The sequence below is a fragment of the Syngnathus scovelli genome, chromosome 7 (genome assembly GCF_024217435.2).
Source record: "Syngnathus scovelli strain Florida chromosome 7, RoL_Ssco_1.2, whole genome shotgun sequence".
NCBI lineage: Eukaryota > Metazoa > Chordata > Actinopteri > Syngnathiformes > Syngnathidae > Syngnathus > Syngnathus scovelli.
The window spans coordinates 1,907,501-1,927,622 of record NC_090853.1 but is presented as its reverse complement, the minus strand read 5'-3'; the positions used below and the strand labels follow the sequence as shown (position 1 = coordinate 1,927,622).

General features: G+C 44.4%; 1 protein-coding gene across 4 annotated transcripts in view; it reads left to right on the top strand.

Moving 5' to 3' along the window:
- schip1 (schwannomin interacting protein 1) overlaps window positions 1-20,122 on the top strand; it is a 134,946-nt gene that overhangs the window by 95,319 nt on the left and 19,505 nt on the right. Inside the window, exons 1-2 of one of the 4 annotated variants that reach the window (XM_049726265.1) lie at window positions 352-843; window positions 3,641-4,387. In XM_049726265.1, the coding sequence (XP_049582222.1) occupies window positions 835-843; window positions 3,641-4,387 (756 nt within the window). In that variant the 5' untranslated portion in view covers window positions 352-834. Of the gene's footprint in view, window positions 1-351; window positions 844-3,640; window positions 4,388-12,153; window positions 13,097-17,558; window positions 19,019-20,122 lie in introns of those variants that run through there. The other 3 variants (XM_049726264.2, XM_049726267.2, XM_049726266.2) reach the window with 3 other exon arrangements.

The following is a 20,122-nucleotide window of genomic DNA, read 5'->3' as shown; positions in this document are numbered from 1 at the left end:
GGGTATTAAGAACAGAATAAAATGGATTTTGCAGTCAGTGAAAATATATCAAATTATCATCCAGTTGGGTATCATTTTTTTTTACCTTGGTCAAATCGGGTTGTTTATTTGCAAAACAAATTGAAGCAACTTCCTGGGTGGGTCCAATTTTGCGCGTTGTTATTGTTGAATCCACTTTGACTCCAAAGAGTCGATGCAATAACACACGACGAAGAGGCTCTAAATTCAGAACAGCACAAGTGTTTAATAATTCACCCAAATAGTTGCCTCTCCCTCACTGCCCTCCCTCTCCGTCTCCCGCCCTCTCTCTCTCTCTCTCTCACTCTCTCTCTACCATTTGCAAGGTCAGTGCTTGTCTTCTGTCGTCACTTTTCTCACACAGTCCAGACGTGCACACCGCTTTTGAGGAAGAGGATTTATTTGTTTTTATATTTATTTTTAAGAAGGGTGGAGAACATAACTTCAGTTGTACGGACCCACTGAGCGTGCGTAGGCGCTTTCCTTCCACTCCACGAGGACGCACGGAGCTGGGCGCGCGTGCAAGGAGCGAGCCCTTTTGGATTTAAAACCATCACATTTATTCCTTCGTTGATTGGCGTTTCTCCCAAGCGCACGCCACTAACGCGGCGATGCGCGGACACAGATGTCCTCGCCTGGCTGTCTGTCATTTGGGTGTCCGAGCCGGCACCGCCAGCAGCCGCCTTTAGGATTCATCATCAGCCGCTGCCGCGCCGCTTCCTGCCGGGGGGGACAAGTGGGGAGAACCTCGGAGCTGTGATTTGTACACTTTGACGATGTCTTGAGACGCGCGGCGGGGGGGTGAAAGCTTGCAAGATGATGACAGTGAGTAGAAACGTCAAATTTGCCTTGGGTTGCATGCATGCCGGGGGAAGGAAGCTCATATGGGCGTTTCTGTCATTGCCGGCGCGTGCGTGCGTGTGCGTGCGTGTGTGTTGTGGGGGTGTCGGATTCCTCTTGGGAGTTTAGGGAATAACATTACATCATAACGTTCCCCGGTGAATGACTCTGCAAATTGACTTTAGAATGAAATGCGTGTTTTTCATTCAGAAAGGTGCAGGAGGTGATGTCACACGTGCACACATGTCACTATAGGGCGGATGCGACGGTGCCCCCCCCCCCACCCCCCTCACGCACGCACACCTTGTTTTGTGCAAAGAACCGTACCAAACGAGTCGCAACGATGAGCCCCCCCTTTTAAATTGGAGAGGGGGACGCGGGGGGTCGATGCAGCTGTCAGTGTGCACCGGTTTAGGTGGCCAAACAAAATCCAGGCTGTGTGTGTGTGTGTGTGCATGGTGTTGGTTAATCCCACCGCGGATCAGCTTTTAGCTCCACGATGCCGTCTTGCAGCGCCTTTTCTCCCTCCCTCCCTTCCTCTCTTCCCTCTCCCATTCATTCTCTCATAAACAGGCACTTTACCCGATTACAATATTGCGTTCGAGTTCACCAATCGTGCGCTTTTGGTTGGTTTCGGTCTTTTTTTTTTTTTTTTTGGAGAGAGCCAGACGCTGTTCTGTTTGGAGGCTGCACAAATCCGATTAGGACTTTTTTGTGGAGAGACAACCGGCGTTTTGGGAGCAGCGCAAAGCGGTCTTCTCACTTTTTGAGAGCCTGAAAAAAAAAGGGGGGGGAGCTTCTGTTTGTAGTTTTTAGCAGGTTTACAAAGCCGAGGGGGAAGCAGCACCACATTGGGGATGGTGACTTGCGTGGTGCGTTTGCTGACCACCTCGGTAAGGTTGATTTCAGTACTGCATAGTTTACAGTCAAAATAATCGTTAGCATACAAACGCAATAACCTTAAAATGTGGCAGTTCCTGGACGTTGGCAGTAAAAATGCCAAACGTCGAGGGCAAAGAGTCCCTTGTAAAACAGTTACGCACATACATCAGGGATACACCCATGTGGTGGGTGGGGGGGGGGGGGGGGGGGGCGGGGACACGTTTACTGCAATGTTGCTCTGCTTTAATGGGAGAGCATTTAGCTTCAGCAGTGTTTGCATAAAGTCACTTACACGTTCCATATACAAGTTTTGCCATTTTTGAAGCGACACAATTAAGCTTAGAATATCCAATACCATCAAAATAAATCTGTTTTTCCAAAGGTAATTAAGATCAGTTCTAATTGCCACTGATTTACTACATTCAATTAAATGTGGAGGTGTCTTTAATAATTGCCGAGATGTGTTTCAAATATTTTGTCCCTTCAAATTGATAGTGGTAGTGGGACATGGAGATGTTTAGGGAAGTGTCAGAAAAGTTCCAGGACTTTCAAACTACAGGTTGGCATTGGCTTCATCCAGTGCCATAAATGAGGCAGGACAACTCGATGACAATGTGCATTCTCACAATGCGTTGAGCATCTGACAGTTCCTGGCGGAGAAGAACATCGGTGTGTTGGAACAACCAATAACGGATTTGAAACATCATTTGTGACATGAGTCCTGGAACTTTTCTGACGCAACCCATATACAGCATTAATATTGAGTAGTGGTATTAAAAACATCAATGTTTGTAATACAGTCTTGATCATGAAGCTAAAACTAATATTAGAAACAGCCGTCGTTATGATTGATCCTGAGTCCAAAAAAATGAGAAAGACAATAATGATTATGGTTTAAAAAATATCTCCTGCTGTGGACCCCATTTTGTTCTAGTGCAGTGTCCCTAATGAAGTGTCCGGTGGCTGTAAATTTCCTCTCCTGCCCAAAAGGCTTGATGCTGGAAATGATGACTAATAATATTTTTATCTCTGCATCAGACAGCCTCTCTTACTAGAAGCAGTCCTAAGCGATCACACTCCATCTTCATGCATCATTTTGTTTTTTAGGGCAACTCTTAATGTAGCTCTCTTAGGAAAGGTATCATAAATTTACGGGCGCGCCGCACAGAAATTTGGCACCTCCCTGACGGATGCGAGGGAGCGCTCAGGTCAGAGATCTGTGAAGGGTTGTAAACAGCCAGGACGTTTTCATTACCTGTGAACTAATCAGTCAGGTGGTGATTGCAGAAAGAGGAGCGGTGGGGGGGTAGAGCGGAGAGTCAAGGTTACGCCGAAGCATCCGCCGGAGCATGTCGGCGTATCGGCGAGACGCGGTGACACGTCCGCGTCACTCATCGGAAGCTGGTTACTTTGTGTTGTTGCTACGCTCTTTCCAAAGGAAATGTTTACAAAAATCAATGGCCCAAAAGAGAGGCTAGCCTGCAAAATTATAAGCGGGCAGGAAGTTCCTGCTGGACAGGAAGTGGAAAGTATGAGGGTGTGGGACTCAAGCTCCCTGGCAGATTTTCTGCTCTTTCTGGCTTTGAATAGCTCATTGTAACTTTTAACTACTTCTGTGGTTCAGGAACATATCTGCAAATTGAGTCTCTACTTTTAATACCTTTTATATGTATTGGCACAACATCTCCCCTGTGATTGGCTAAGAGCCAGTATAGCCCGCCTCCAGCCCAAAGTCAGCCAGGAGAAGCTTTAGCTCTCTCGTGACCCTAATGAGGATTAGCGATATGAAAAATGACTTGTACTTACATTTAAAATCCTCAAAGGAAAAAGTTGACAAATGCTTGGAAAAGCTACATGAGCCCAATAATTTGATCATTTGACTTCCTTTGTGTTTCTGCAGGACTACCGGGAGGATGGCATGGACCTGGGGAGCGACGCGTCCAGTCGCTCCAGCTCAGAGTCCAACTCCAACAAAGTTACTCCCTGCTCTCCTTCTCCTGACCTGCCCACGCTGGATGACTACAAGTCGTCCCCATCTCTGGACCTTGTCACCCTTGAGGACTATGAGGAAGACGAGGACTACCAAGAGTATAAGAAGAAGGTGATGGAGGAGTGGGAGAGCGAGTACGGGGACGACTGCGCTTCTCCGCAGGCTCCCGGTCAGGAGGAAGGCGGAGGTGGTGTGGAAAGACACGAGGAGGTCAGCGAGGGCTACAGGAAGAGCAGCCGCGGCCTGGGCCAAGAATTGCAGGATGTGAAGTCTGTTCCGCCGCTCCCGGCCACCACCAACGCCGCCGTCCCTGAGGAACTTAAACAAAATGGGAATGTGATTCTGCCTGGCAGTAACCCGCTCCACTCCCCTGATACACCGCAGGGGGGACTCACAGGGACTTCCAAGCCCAGGTACAAAAGCTTCAGCCAAGGCAGGGGGAGCCGCAGCACCGGCGGGGGCGGCGGAGGTGGTGTTGGGACCGTGGGACGGATGGGAGCTTACAGAGAAGAGGAAAATATAGAGGAAGAGACTCTCCCCACCATGGACTGGGCAGCCCTGGAGAGGCACCTGGCGGGGCTGCAGTGCAGAGAACAGCAGAACCAGAACCTCAATTACAACCAGAACCACATCGTCGGCAAAACTTGCTACACCTCAGTGAGTGCGCATTTTCTCCTTCCTTTCATGTTTTCCTGCATCAAAAGCTTTTTTTTTTTTTCACACGCGCTTTGCCTCAGTGTTCCCAAGCTCCGGTGGGCCACTCTAATCCAGCACTTATCCGTGTCAGATGGACTGGAGATACACAAGGTTGGGTTAGTTGGAGTGAAGAACAGGGATTAGTGAGCTAATGTAGCGCTAAGCTATGTTGACCCGGCTGTTAACCTGGCCGTTATGGAAGTCGAGGCTGCACAGCTGGAGAGGAGTGAAGGCAGCGGGTAGGATGTGACTCGATGCATCCGGAACAGGAAATACACACGGCCGGGCAAGGTGCAGCCAAGCGGATTGATTTGGTCTTGCATGACGGAGCTTGTATATGCACAAAAGTAGTAGGACACATGGCTGTTTCACCTCGAGGATGTTCATTAGAATTGACCACCAGTGGGCGCTATAAATAAGTCATGCACACACGAAAAATACTTTTTATTTTTAATTGAGCTTGAGTATTATTATATTGTCAGTCCACCTATGTTGCTGCACCGTTTGTAGTCAAGTATCCATTGAATTCTTTTAAGATTGATGATACTTAATAGCTTGTCTAAGGTGTTTTCCATTATGTGTTAGCATTAAGCTAGCAGACCTAAAAGCAAATTTATGTGGTTATTCAAAACAGTCAACCTGTTATTTCACAGTTTTGTCAGTTTTGCTTCAATTGGGTTACTCTTTTTTTTTTTTTTAAATAGCTGTTGCCTAATTCTAGCTGTCACGTTGCTACTTTTTGTGAGGTGAGGTCACTGGCACCATACAGCACTCAAATTTCTACAACGCAAATTTAAACTGAAGGAATAATCTGTTGTTGTGGTTTGGTGGCGCTTCTACCAGTAGATGGCGGTGTTGCATTGGCAGGTTGTCAGAGAGACACCAAGTCACAAGGTTTGGAGGATTTACTTGCGTTCTCATGAGATCAGTTTGTTGCAATCCCCAGCCTGAATAGATTTATCTTCTCCGCTGCTCCAAAAGGACATCACTTGGAGATAAAATTGTCTGCAGAAGAGAATCACTAAACGCTTTAGAATGGGCTTGTTTGAATGCTGTTGTAGCAGATGTGACTTTCGTTTGCTCTGCAAGCACCAAGGCCTTTTCCTCAGTGCACACGGACAATGGCTGCAGCCGGTGCCATTGTGAGAGCGTTATGATCCCACCCCGGCCCCCGCTAGACCACCACCCCACCCCCTTCGTCTCCCTGAGGCATGTCAGGAATGCGGTGGGAGGTGTGAGGAGGAACGATAAGAGAGCGGAAGGGAGAAGATATCTTAAAGCCGCGCAAAGCCACGTGGCATGTGTGATGGTGGTGCGAGGTGGAAACTGACCCTCAAATTTTTGAGAAGCCCTTCTGCAGTGATGTAGATTCACATCTTCCAATCTTCCAACACATTTTGATAGCTTGTCCTGCTGGCGTACTCATGATAAGAAATAGATCAAACCAAAGCTCCAAGTGAACAAAAACAAACCTTCCATTTATTCTGCAGTGCTGATAAGAAACTGCAGAAGATGAGGAGATATGCTTCACGACAGCAGAGATCGACTTCAGCGTTTATTTAAGGATTCTTTTTCTATCTGTTCAATCGGGATGCCTTTTGTCAAGTCTTATCTCTGAACTTCCGCTTGAGGAGGAATCTTGAGTTGACCCTCAGTGAACCCGATAATTTCACCGGTGTGATTCTGGCTAATGCCGGCTTTTGTTACCATAACGAACGTTGGTGGAGGTAAGGCATGTGATGACGTGAGCTGCTACTCAGAGTTGCCAAATACTTCTTGTGGTCGTCTTGGAAACTTCTGGAGACTCTTATACTGACTCCTGAAAAAGAAACTGCAAATAAATGGCACTCTCTAGCTTAACTATGCACACATTTGCCGTTCAACTAAACATAAATAAAGATAATTGGCATATATTCTTTATCCTCAGATTGTATTACTGCAGTGTCTCTCGTATATCTGACAGTATGTAGTAGTCTGCCCCCTGGTGGCCATGGCCCACACACCAAAAGATGAATTAACCTAGCACAAATTAACTTTTCACATGCTAAATAATTATTATGAGACTATTTGAAATATTGTAGTGTTGGCAAAAATGGGATGGACCTTTTTTTTTTTTGCTATACCAGGAGACATCTGAATGTCTTAATCCTTAAATTGGCAGGACTTACCCAAAAGGGAGGAGAAGAGCGTAAGTAAGGGGGGTAGCGAGTCGGGGGTGCTTTTAAAATGCTATTAAATATTTAGACACGTGGCCTGGTGGGACTTCATGGCTAGACGATGGGCGTGTTCCTGTATGGGTTGGAAGGAGTGTGTGTGTGCGAGATGCATGCTTCAGTAAAGCTTCAGAAGAAAAAAAAAGTGCAGAACAAACAGCCCAAAGCTTCTAATTTGTAGCGGTCATTTTGTTCCTTGTGGCTACGTCGCGTCTGACCGGCAAGTTCAAGATCCTGCTTCTGTCCACATCTCCATGGCAACAAGGAAAGAGTTAGCCTCCTGTCCAGTTTGCATGAATGAAGTCATCTTGATGCAGGTGTGTTTATCTTGGGCGGGGTTTTGAACTGCTCCAATCTCAGCGTGGGCCTCCAGGCTGAGCGAGCTAGCGAGGGCGGGGATCGACTGACCTCTTTTTGTCATTTGTTTCTAATGAACTCCAGAGGCGCGTGGCAGAGAGAGGCCCGACGGGACCTGAACCTCTAACCCGCCATTAAGCCCCTCGCTGTGGAAAAAGAAACAATAATATTATCTTTCCGAGGCGGCTCACGTTCTTCAGCTCTTGGTTTACCTGCTTCTCTTCTATGGTGAATCAAGATAATCTCCATGCTTGCAGGCGATTCTTTCTGGCAAAATTTAAAAGACCTACTGGGAGAGCTGCAGGTCTTAATAAGGTCACGGGAGGTCAGTGCCCCCAGCCCTTAATTATAGATGATTGACTTTTGGGTATTTTCTGATTTCCCCACGTCCCACATTTTATCAGCATTTTCTGAGAAAAAAAAAATTGTTTTGATTTTTTTTACAGCCACCCCAGAAAAATAAATGCTAGCTCCGCCAGTGATCTGAGCCAAGCGACAAAACTCAGAGCGAAGCTGTAGTTTGCAAAACCCTGTGATTATGTTGCAGTTCAGCCAAAGTAGCAATCTCTACAATAATACCATAACAACTACTCTCAGTTCTCAAGGCCACGCCACGTCGAGGGTTGAAAGGTCCTGGAAGGAGAATGAATAGCCAGACACGAGATGAAAAGTTAACTTTTTCAGTGGGAGGGGCCGAGGGGGCTGCAACCAGGTGACCCCTCAGGCTCTGGTGTTTCCTTCAACGCCCATATATTACTCTTAACGTGCGTGTGTTTGCATGTGTCTGGGTGTGTGTGTGTGCCACCGACTGAAACACGCCCGGCCCTCCAGCTCACACACACTTGCACCGCCTCTGCTTCAGAGTTATGCTGTCTCCAAACACACACCTTATCATATGAAAGGATATCTTTTTCCCCTTCGTGATAGTTTGCTAGTCCGCCAACTTTTGTTTCAGGGTTTTTCCCTTTTTTTTTTGTCAGTGGATTATTTTTCATCTAACTTTAACCTTGGATTCCTCACTGCCAGCCGGGCACGTAACTCAGGTAAAGCCCGGTTTGACTTTTTGTATTATTGAACCGAAAAACAAATCGATGAAATGCTTTAAGGACGAGTCATCGGGCAAAAAAAAGTTCCCGGCGGATTTTCATAGCTTCAGGCTTCGCATTCTTGTCTTATGACACGTTGTCTGTTGGGGTTGTGTGTACAAAGGTAGCCATGTGTGCCGACTTGTGGACGTCAAGTCGAGCCGGCCGGCTTAGTCATCAAATATGACACACGTGTGTATTTCAATCCACGCACCTATTTTTTTTTCATCCAGTGGATAAAATTATGATATAATAAGACAGCGGAAGAAACTGACCTTTAAAACTCACCGGGTCGTGAAGTTTGGCTTTTAATGACGAGACAGATTTTTCTTATCTGCTGCCGAAGTTCGCTTTTACATTTACATAATCACTCCTAACATGTAAACAAACTGTAAACACGGTTGCCTTGGCAAGTCCACACCACATGAATCCAATGTGAACTCTCTCTTCCAAACATCACCTCGAAGCAAGCTTGTGAACTTTGCTAATTGTTTTTATTCTGTCTGTCAGGAAGCTTTAATGTTCTCACCGAGCCAAGATACAGCAGGAGGGCATTTGCTACCCTCCGTTTAGACTCCCCCCCCCCCCCCAATTCCAAAACGCTATCAAAGAGGGACGCCGGCTGTGAGTGTCAGAGTGCACTGTGGAGGAAATGGGGATTTATTTGCTGCAGCGAGGAGACGGCTTCTCATGTTGTCGCTTTGACACAAGTCCATACATGCCGCACGGTCCCCAAAGATGAAGACACAAAACACACTGGCAGGCTTGCTAATGGCTAAATTGAATTTGAATGGAAAGGGAATGGAAAGTCAAGGAATGATGCTTATAGTGGACTTGTGTGTAGAAACATTCATTCGGGTGGAGCTGCAGCTTGAAACTGCTCGTCTCTGTACCTAATTATAGAGTTTTGGTGTGCGAGGCAGAGAAGTGGGCCGTAAACTTGGCGTGTTTAGACGAGGCTAAGAATATATGTAAGTCGTGTTTGAAAACACGCACATACGCATGTACGTACAAAGGCTGTGATCAAAAGGAGGGTATTTTGGTTGCAATGTTTTGTGGGTTTGTGTGTGTGTGAGTGTGTACTGCAGTGCACTAGAGCATGCTGAGTGCTTCATCTGTTGCCTCTGAGAGGATCACTTCATCTCATTGCATACAGTCCAATAGTTGGAAAAGCATGTTTTCATCTTTTGAGGCTATTTATTGTTTTTAATTAATATACAGGACCCTTTTAGTCATGGATGGATGGATGGATGGATGGATGGATGGATGGATGGATGGATGGATGGATGGATGGATGGATGGATGGATGGATGGATGGATGGATGGATGGATGGATGGATGGATGGATGGATGGATGGATGGATGGATGGATGGATGGATGGATGGATGGATGGATGGATGGATGGATGGATGGATGGATGGATGGATGGATGGATGGATGGATGGATGGATGGATGGATGGATGGATGGATGGAGCTCTTTCCCCCTTTTGGGGAATCGCTGCACGTTTACCCGCCGACTTTATCGTAATTACACTTCAAGCTGCTGTTTTGACTCGTAGCCCCTCCCTCGTGAAGTATAGCGTCGACTCGCAAGTGTAATTGTCGGCCTGTCGGTCTTTAACCCAGTTGGTATTCACATGTTGGGACACATTTCAAAAAGTGAAGTATCACTACAGCCTGGTGGTCACAGCAGGCTCAGTCTTTCCACGACCAACCGCAGGCCTCATTAGAGCGACTCTGGTGAATGAACACCACACACACACAGGCACACACACACACACACACTCCCTTTCCTCTCTGTCAGAGCGAGCTCATTACCACCAAGCTCCCGCCCTCACACTGAGCCAACCTGCTTCGCTATGCAGTGTTTCTGCACCGGCACAAAATGTCAGCGTGCTAAAAGCATCTGGACTGCCATCACTCCCGCTGTGAGGGATGGCGAGGCCGCCGGGTGCACACGGGGAAGAACGGGAACGATGGAGGGGGATTCATGAAAAGGAAGCAAGTGTAGTTACAGGCAATTAGCAGCCGGAGGAGGGAAGGGGATGATTGGCAAGAGGGTCAAAGGTGGTTTCCACTGAAATGCATCAATTATTTAAAAAAAAAACACATATATATATATATATATATATATATATATATATATATATATATATATATATATATATATATATATATATATATAATTTTTTTTTATTCGGAATATTTTATTCAAATACAACCAGGATGTGACCAGGCGTTTTCCCGGTGGGCCTATAATAATAATCATATGATACCCTTCAGCCCAGAAATATACTAGCAACACATTAACTGCATTGATCGGCCATTATAGACCAATTACTCGTATTTTATCTTTCCAATGACAAACAGTTCAAACTTGCTGAGTTGAGTAATTCCCCAGTATGTAAAATAGCAGCCACTTTCCTGCAACCAACTAGCGCAATACTCGTCATTGCCTCTTGATTAAGTATTCATCATTTTTGTTTGCATCTATAAATACACCCACACGGTTGGAGTTAAACACACATTTCCTGATGTGTGTGTGTGTGTTGCTGTGTGGGATGAGAGGAAGCGCTGCTACGCTCCCTGGCAGTGAGAGCGACGCACTTAAAAGTGAGCGCCCAACTCCGCGCATGCATAATTTACATTCCACGTTTCAGGCGGTATGAAGATCCGTTCTCTTTTCTCCGCTCTTTGCGTTGGCTTTCCTGTCAGCATTGGCGTTTAACTCTGCCCACCAGTGATTTGATGTGCTAAACTGTGGTCAGTCACGCTTGAAGTTCAATGCTTTTTTTTTTTTCTGTGCTAATAATAAAGAGATGCTGTGTTTGTAGCCACCTGTGCAGTGGTTCAAGATTGTAACCTTGACAACCGTGTGAAGGGCAGCAGGGGGGGAACTTTGGACTCGGTTGCTGCCATGGTAATGGGAGGGGGGGGTCCTGATATGGAAGAGTACATCAAAGATGTTGAATCTGTGTGGTGTGTGAATTTTTATTCACTGCTTTCATGTTGGTGCAATCAATGGCCAGACTTTTTGATGTAAATCCAACAAACGTGTTTTTTTTCTCCACCAGTGAAGTCAGGTGACTGCACCACTCGCCACCATTTTGATCGTGATTTAGCGAAATAAAAAGCTTCAGTCTTAACTGGAAATAATTTTGAGCGCAAAAATATTTCTTCGAATTTTTTTTTTTTATTGTTGCTGGGCAGTTCTCATAGGGCACCTCAAAAACTGCCCCATAGGCCACGCCCCCTACATTATTTAAATGGAAAAATGTCGCAGCAATAAAGCTACTGAAACGAGGTCAACTATAGATAGTCATTTTTTAATTTAATTGCATCTCTGTAGCAATAATTAAAACATATCGACGTAGTAAAAAATGAAAAACCATCTGGTGGGGCACATCTCTCCTTGCCCCGAACAAAATCAATACAGATACATGCTTACATTATGAACAAATGACAAAAACAAAGCAATATAAACTGTGTATCATTACTATGAAAGAAGCTTATATTTGATTATGTAATATTAAGTAGTAGCTAAGATGATTTGAATCGTTACAGGCACCAAATGTACTCTCAAACAGCCAGCTCCAATAAAAATATGATTCACTGCGTGGGCATGGTATTAAAAATACATTGCTTCATGTTGTGGTTGAGCAGCAGCAGCTTCTTGGTAGTCTTTTTGCCCTTTCCTACAAAACGTTCCACCTCATTTAACCCATTGACTATAAACTCCGTGTAGCTACAGAGTGTGTTTTCAATGTAAGAAAAAAAACAACTTGATCGCAGGTTAATGTCATGAACGGATCATTGCATTCGGCCGGCGTGACGGGATGCGGCACCAACCAGGCGGGTCAAACCGCATCGGGTCATATTTTCGCCGAGAAGAACGTTGCGGCGGACGCATCGATCCGCATCCGCGTCGTTAATCCAAAGAGCGATCTTGTCAGGAAGCGCCAGACATCAATATCGAGATGGAGAGATCTTGCCTGTGAGGGAGGGGGGGGGGGGGGGGGGGTTAAGAGATGATGGAGCTTGGTTTTACAACCTGATTCTAAATTAAATGTCTTCTATATCACCAATTTTGATAGAATCGTCTCACATTGTGTTAATTAAACAAAAACAATTTTGATCTGTTTTCAAGATCAGACAAGATCACGGCGGCGACGTCGAAATCGAGTTAACAGTCACGGGAGGATGTTATGGTGGAGGATGGAGAGAGGATTATGCCAGTTGCTTGGCCTGGTGTGGATTAATGAGGAGGCCATCTGCCGCCGCTAAGATTATAATCCATTAGGGATTCAGGCATGCAGACTGAAGGAAGATCGCTTGTTGTATTTGTGATTGTTTGGTTGGTTTCTGGAATCAATAAGGAAGTGTTCTACTTTTGTCCAAATGTGAGCGACCCACTTTCTGTTTCATGGATTGGGCAGATCGGATTTTGGGTTGGGTGTAAAATTACTATAGTGTGTTAAAATGGCCGATTTGGAATACTTGAGGCTCACTCGGCATCCAACACAATGACACTCCGACCTTGACCTCGACCCCACCATCCCTTTCTTCCTCCTCCGGCTCGTCTCTCCATTCAAGCCTGCACGCATTCAGTCCCCTGGCTCCTCCCCCTTTTCCAGAGAGGCGACTGTGTGAGTGTGCTTTTCATCGCTCCCCTCCTTCTTTTTCTCTCTCTCTCTCTCTCTCATTCCCACACCCATTCTCTCGCCGCTCGTTCCCCTCCCTCTTTTGGGCTTTTTGGAGAGGGGAAGCAGTCGGGAATCGTAGATCTTCGTCTCGCTTGAGAAGTGACAAGGCGTGAAGTGAGCGACAGGACACGTCAGTCGGTTTGTTTTGTTTTTTAGTTAAGTAGCAAGATCAAGAACTCGGACTCCTCGCTCCGGCTGGAATACCACTGCAGGACTGGGAATCTTCAGCCGGTCCCGGTCCTCCCAGCTCAGCCGGTGTGGCTCTAGGATGCAGTGAAGGATGGTCCACCAGGAAAACTGTTCTTACAAGGTAGTCCTCAATTTAAGATGGTACACAAATGTCACATTCATGTGTGACATATTTGTGGGAGTGTGTTGAGTTTTGTGATCGTGTTGTGAATCTGGTGGCTAGCTGGTTGCCAAGGGAGATCTTGACTTCAGGGAATAATGTCTCCAACCTCCTGCAAAACTATGTGGCATGTATTGAAGGACTTGAGATGTTGACTTGTTTGGGGCTTACCACTCGTTGCAGCCCGGCCTAGCCGTGTCGGGATTTAAGCAAGCTCCTGACAGCTGTACGTCTACTTTGCAGTAAAAATAGGAAAGCCAGTCTGCAATGCAGAGAGCGAGCAAGAGGTGGATGAAAGGCAAGAAGAGAGATGAGCTTCTTGAAGATGTCAGGGGAGGTGGCAGAGCCATTGTGAATGTTGTTTGGAAAGCTGCAACTCCAGAGAGTATTAGGCGTAGTCGAGAATTTGATGCAATGCATAAAATGTTCTTTTAAGCACAGATTTGCATTGAAAAAAAGTATGCTAGCTTTATGCTATTTGATTGTGTCTGGGTGTCAAGCTACTTTATCCAGGTGAAGTATTGAAGTCAAAATTTTAGTCTGGTCTATACTTAAAATTAGATAAAATAATTAAAATAATTTATATATTATTATTATTTTATATATATGTCTATATTATTATTTAATATTTTTAATTAATCATGTTATGGATGTTTTTATTCCAAAAGAGACTTTGCTTTGAGTCTCTTGAGATTGTTGAGAGTTTCTATTTTTATTTTTTTCTCCAAAAAGTGCTCCTTTAGTGGTTCACATACACCATCTACAAAAAAATGACACAACATTTGTGTTTGTGCTACAATATTCAAATCAGACATTTTAATTTGGTGACTCACATCACCCCACACAGCATTTGTTATTATTTTCAACGAGAGTTCTACATTTTTTTGTGTGTGTGTGTGTGTGTCACTCAGGAGGGTGGGTGGATTTACATCGGTGCTGGCTGCTTGTGTAACAGGATAAGGATTTCCTGCCATGTTTGTTGCTAGATGATAACAAAAAAAAAAAAAAAATAGGAGAAAGAGTGACAGAAAGATTGCAGGACAGGGCTGGTGATAAGCAGGGAACGAAAAGATGCCGAGGGCCAAGTAGGGAAGCGAGCTGAAAGGCACAGATTAAAGCGTAACCGGAGAAGTATCGACAGCGCTCAGTGACACGGCGCCAGGAGGGGAGAAATCTGAGGATGGAAATTCATGAAGGTGGAAATAAAGACCAAAGTGGGAATGGAAGTTGCATATGGGGGAGTAAGGATGAGGAATGGAAAGAAAAAGAAAGAAAGAAAGAAAGAAAGAAAGAAAGAAAGAAAGAAAGAAAGAAAGAAAGAAAGAAAGAAAGAGGGCGGCAGGCGGAACAGAGGATTCAGACTCTGATAACAGCGGCTCTCCGGAGGCCTCTCAATTAGAGCGGTAACCTGGCAACCGGCAAAGGACAGCGCCCCTAACACACACACAATGGGGGATGCGGTATATGCACAAAAGTATTGGGACATAACAATTATTATATATATATATATATATATATATATTTTATATTAGATTTTATTTGTATTATTTTTATTATTATTATTCTCCTTTATATATATATATAAAAAAATATTTTATGTTAGATTTTATTATATATATATTTTTAAATTTATTATTCTCCTTTATGTAACCTTTATTTTTTATGTATATTATAAACCCTGAACCTCTTGATGGTTGATTCTTAGCTAGGTTTTTTTTTTCCAGTTAAATAAGTTTGTGACCCAAAAAAAAATCCATCAATTTTCATGCCAAATGGTTATCGTCATAAATGAAAGGGCCAAAAAATGTCAGGGATTCATGAGTCATTAATGCACGGGTATTTTATTTTGGGGTTTTTTTTGCTGCTGTTTTTCATTTGTTTAAGTGCTTAAACGCACGCCGCTGTTTATGGCGAGAGGCCCGCGTTGCATTAAATCTCGGTTTTCTTTTTTGCGGGGGATTCCCATCATCATCTATAACTCTGATGGAGCTGTCTTCGCTGTTAGCGGCACAATCAGGCGGGGGCGAGATGAGGAGATTTATCAGGCGGCAGGAGTAATGTCAGCGTCCCAAGGCCTCGGGACCATCCTTGGATCCTGGAGGGGGGGGGGTTGTGAATGGATGAAATTAGTCCAATAAAAGTGATCGATGGCGTGAGGGGGAATATTCAGTTAGCAGAATGTGCTTGATAGACTCGCTATGCGTTATTGGTCTCCCTGCCCAAAAAACAAAAAAAGTTGGAGGACCTCCTGATGGGGCGACCCGCTCTCCCCAATTTGTTTGGAACACAAAGCATCGCCATGGCGACATTGTGGGCTATGTTGCTATGGCAGCAAGACTTGCTTCTATTTTGTTTTTGGCCCTAAAAAAAAAGCTTTTACATGTGGCTGTAAGTAAATGTCAATGAATCATTTGCATAAAGAAGGGCACAGTTGCCACAGTTACATTAGAACACACTGATTACTTCTTTAGAATTCTTTTTTTTTTTTAAACTAAAGTAGATTACAATTTATTTTATTAATTGCAAAATTCTGACTAAAGAGAATGTTATCATATGACTTAAAGGTGGAAACAAAATAACCCCAACTTGTGTAGCATAGCATGCTAACTTAGCACATAGCAGGAAGTTAGTTACGGCAGACGCCATTTTGCCATCATAATTGTTGTGCACACACAAAACAAATATACTTAATTTTTCATGAACACATACTTGAAAAGGATAACTATCTTTGGAAATAGTTAGCTAGCTAAAAACATAAACAACTTTTGCACACAGTAAATGTCGTCAATCGTTATTGTTTTTATTGTTAGCCTTCCGCATTACAATACGTATGTAATGTAGCTGTCCTGTCGGCTAGTATTTGTGTTTCACGTGTATTTTATTTTTGCTTCTTGGGCGTTTAATGCGTTGACCTCCCGCTCCATTTCCACCGTACTACTTAACGACTTAGCAGCTTAGTGATTTGCCAATGTAGCTCTCTGCTGATTGCTCATTCAGGCATTCTGCTTGAGCAAACTTAAGTGCCTTTGCAATAATAATAATACATAGTGACTAGTATACAGTAAGAGACATTAAATTATAACAAATTAGATTGTACTGAAACATGGTCATGTTAGTGTAACACATTACTGGCATCAGTGGAGGCGGATTTAGAGGTGCTTCGGAATCGAGCATATGCGCACACGCAGTGGCAGTGCATGCCAGGCCCACAGGAGGTGCCAGGAACCCTCTCTCCCACAGTCACCCTCTGTTCACTTGGAACAAAAAGCCTTTTTCTGTGTGTTTACGTCTATCTCGCTCCCTCTCCGAAGGCCCCCCTCGTGTCTCAGCCTCACCTGACAGTCACGCCATCCGCTCCACATTTAACCATCTCCCGATGTGCACCCATGCTACCCTCCAAGTGGGCCCAAGGCGGTGATCATGACCATGTCTTTATCCGCCTCCGCCCACCCCGCTTAAAAAAAATAAGATCATCAGTGACTTCACCTTAACCGTGAAGTCAGCCTCACTAATGAAGCCGCCCCGCCCGTCATAGCCACTCAAGCACAAAGCTAAAAGCTCTTTTATTGGCCCGTGTGTGTGCATACGTGTACTTGTACCACCTTTAATGTGGGGACATTTCGAATACATGCTAGACTGCAGTCTGATGGTCACGCTGTGTGTGTGTGCAGTCTGAAGCGTCTTTCTGAGTGGACAGCGACAGTGTACTTTACCACCAAATCCCTCGGGATTGTCGCTGAATCAAGCATACTTCCTGCTTGTCAGTGCTGGTGTGTGTACGTGTGTTTGAGATTGGACTCCGTTTTGGTGTATTCCCCCAACTCGATGAATATTTCATTATCTGTCTGGGCCCTTCTCATCTTCCCCGCTTGACGTTCGTCAACATTACTTGTTCACTTCACAGGTTTCTTTTATATCAAACAAATGGTTTTAGGTTATTCACCTGACATGTTTCGGCGGTTTCTTCCGCCTTCATCAGAGTGTCACAGATGTGATGGTGACGCGTCTTTATCAGCTGATCGATCAGCTGATCACATCTGTGACACTCTGATGAAGGCGGAAGAAACCGCCGAAACATGTCAGGTGAATAACCTAAAACCATTTGTTTGATATAAAAGAAACCTGTGAAGTGATTAAATAAGGAAAAACAAAATGAACTTAGTACAAACATTACTTGTTGTTCCTTCTCATTTTGCTCTTCTCGTGTTGTCGTATCACGTTGTCCTCTTGCGGGTTATCTGATAGTGAGGAACACGAGACTGGTTTTTGGTTGTTTGTTGATTGTTTTTATGGTGAGGATTGTTTTCAAAAAATTTTTTTATCCCTCTCTAAGAGGATAGAAAGTAATATCATCATTACTCAAATATAATCAAAAAATATCTTTTTAGCGGTGAGCATGTACCATACATAAATATAAATACAATGGCTATAAAAAGTCTGCACACCCCTGTTAGCATACTAGTTTTTGTGCTATGAAAAATAAGACCCAAATAACCTCAATTGAGATTTTGTCTGTCTTTTTCAAGATGGTGAATCAAAATAAACTGAAATGGTGTGGTTGCACAAGTGTGCACACCCTGTACTCCATCAACCAATGACAGGTTGGTGTGTTGACATAGAATTGCTGCCTTTTTGCTATATGAGCTTCAAAATTTCCCACTGAGCAGCCATGACAAATACATGAGTCATGGCTCGATAATGTCTCGCAGCGATGAGCTCATAACGCGGCGAGCCGGGATTGAAAGTGTAAGTCGCAGACGTGGTCCCCCTGTGCAGTGTCTGTGTGAGACGGACTGACCTTTCATTGTGCTCTCCATCAGTGGTTATTTTGTTCAAGCAGGAAACCTTTATGCAAAGAGGTCATCATTCATTCACAGATTTTGACGCTTAATCCAGCTCAAAGCTCGAAACTAATCCACATTTTTGCATTCTCTTTTTTCAGTCTCACAAGCAATTTTGAGGCGTGGAGGGGATTTCATTTAAAAGGGAAGCCAGTACACATTAACATAGTTCAATGGAAACTATTTGTCATTCAGCCTAAAAGCAAATGTCTCACTCCTTATGTAATATTGTACTTTTAAAAAAATTGCTTTTTTGCCACTTTTTTTTTTTTTTGCTTGAATTCAATGGACATTATTCTGCTAATACAGAAAATTCAGATAAAAGAGGCAGTCACAATTTCAGGAATATTAGTTGTTCGTGGCAGAGGATAAAGAATATACGCCTTGTTAAAATCGTTGTCTACATGTGTTGCTCCACCATTTATTGCTCTCCGCCTCTAAATTAGCCAGTATATGTAGATGAAATCCTTTCTTTGCCTTTTTTTTTTTATCAAGATGTAATCATCTATCTTGGACATAAGAAACATCTTCCTCCTCTTCTTCATTCCACATTCCTTCCCATTCCTTTTGCTGAGGTGACTTTTTCCCCAATGTGGTTGCAAGCAGCTGCTGCCCACACGTCGGGGTGTGAAAAATAAAACACACACAGGGAGGTTTTTCTCCCGTGAGAGGCCGTCCTGACCGGCAAGGCAGGGAGTGTCTAAAAGGGGGTCTTTACCTCTGACCACTGGGCTTTCACAGTCCTACAGGAGACAGCGTGGGCAGTGAGAAACATCCCCACAGCTTGTAAGAGAGGACGAGCTGTTACAGATCAGAGTCGGTGTATATGTTCAGATCATGGCCGAGGCGAGTCAGCCGGGACGAGACCCAAGTTCGGCAGTCAGCCTGGACTAAAAAGTAACGCTGGCCAAAGGGACAACAGAAGAAGAAGGAGGGTGGGGGCGAGATGAGACAGGCGCTGGAACACTCGGACGAATGCCACGGCGTGGGTGATGTCATCAGGAACACGTCCTGCCTCTGTCTCGGTGATGACTACAAGGAGGTAACACGTGTTTTAGCCGTTCAGTTGATGAGGCTGCTTTTCATTTGAGCCGAGTCGGTGAACAAACACAGTGCGGCTCAGCTTCTGGTTAGCAGACATCATAGCTCACGGTTTCTTTTGCTTTTGTTTTCTTGCTGTATTTAATGTGAACCAAACTGAGCATTTAAAACCAAGCTAGTGTAAGAGCCAAACCGTTTTATTGTTACAACCAGCCCAGTGGGGGGGAAAACCATAAATATGACGTGGCTTGTAATAAAAACATGTCTGACATACTAAATGATTTCCTCTTTGATGATGTTTGCGGATATTGTCTAATTCAGTTAGTCAGCATTTTCGTAAACCGACACAGATTTTTTTCCCCTCCACATTCCGAGAGTAGAAGCTCAAATGTCACTCGAGGCAGCCATTGTCCTGTCCTGACCTGCTCCTTTTGTCATTGTGCTTCTATTCTTCTTCTCGTTTTTGTCCTTTATCTCACCGTCATCCTCCCCCATCTCTCTTAACACACACATTCCCTCAGTCGGTTGGCCGTGCCCCTCGCTGAGCCGATCTTTCCTGGCTGAGCGGCAGGAGCAGCTTTGCACTGACCTGCGGCTGAACTATATAAAAGGTCAAAGTGCAAGACTCTTATCTAATACGGAATGTTAACATCTCAGGAAGATATATCGTAGATATATCCTACAGATTTTCGATAAATAGGAAAATAGTCTGATGTAAGTGCGCGAGAACATGTGTGTAGTCAAAACAGGCTGAGCTTGTGTGTGTTTATGAAGCTGTGAGCACAGCGGCGGATCACTGTCAGCTCTGGAAAAGATATCAGAGTCAAGCTCTCTGTTTGGAATGTCAACAGCACATTTCGAGCATTGTCTTTGTGTGGACCAGCCAAAATAGCCTGGCAATAAAAAAAATAAAAAGATTGAATGTCAAGAAAGAACACGTTTAAGGCCAGGTGTGCATTCATAATATTTGTTTTGGAATTTTTGGCCCACCGAGGACCTCAATGGTAGGATGGTTCTCCAGCCCAGCTTTGAAGAGTCTTTAATCACTTCTCCAAACACATTTGGACAGGTGCATTGCAATGTCAAGATCTAGTGCTTGCTGGTG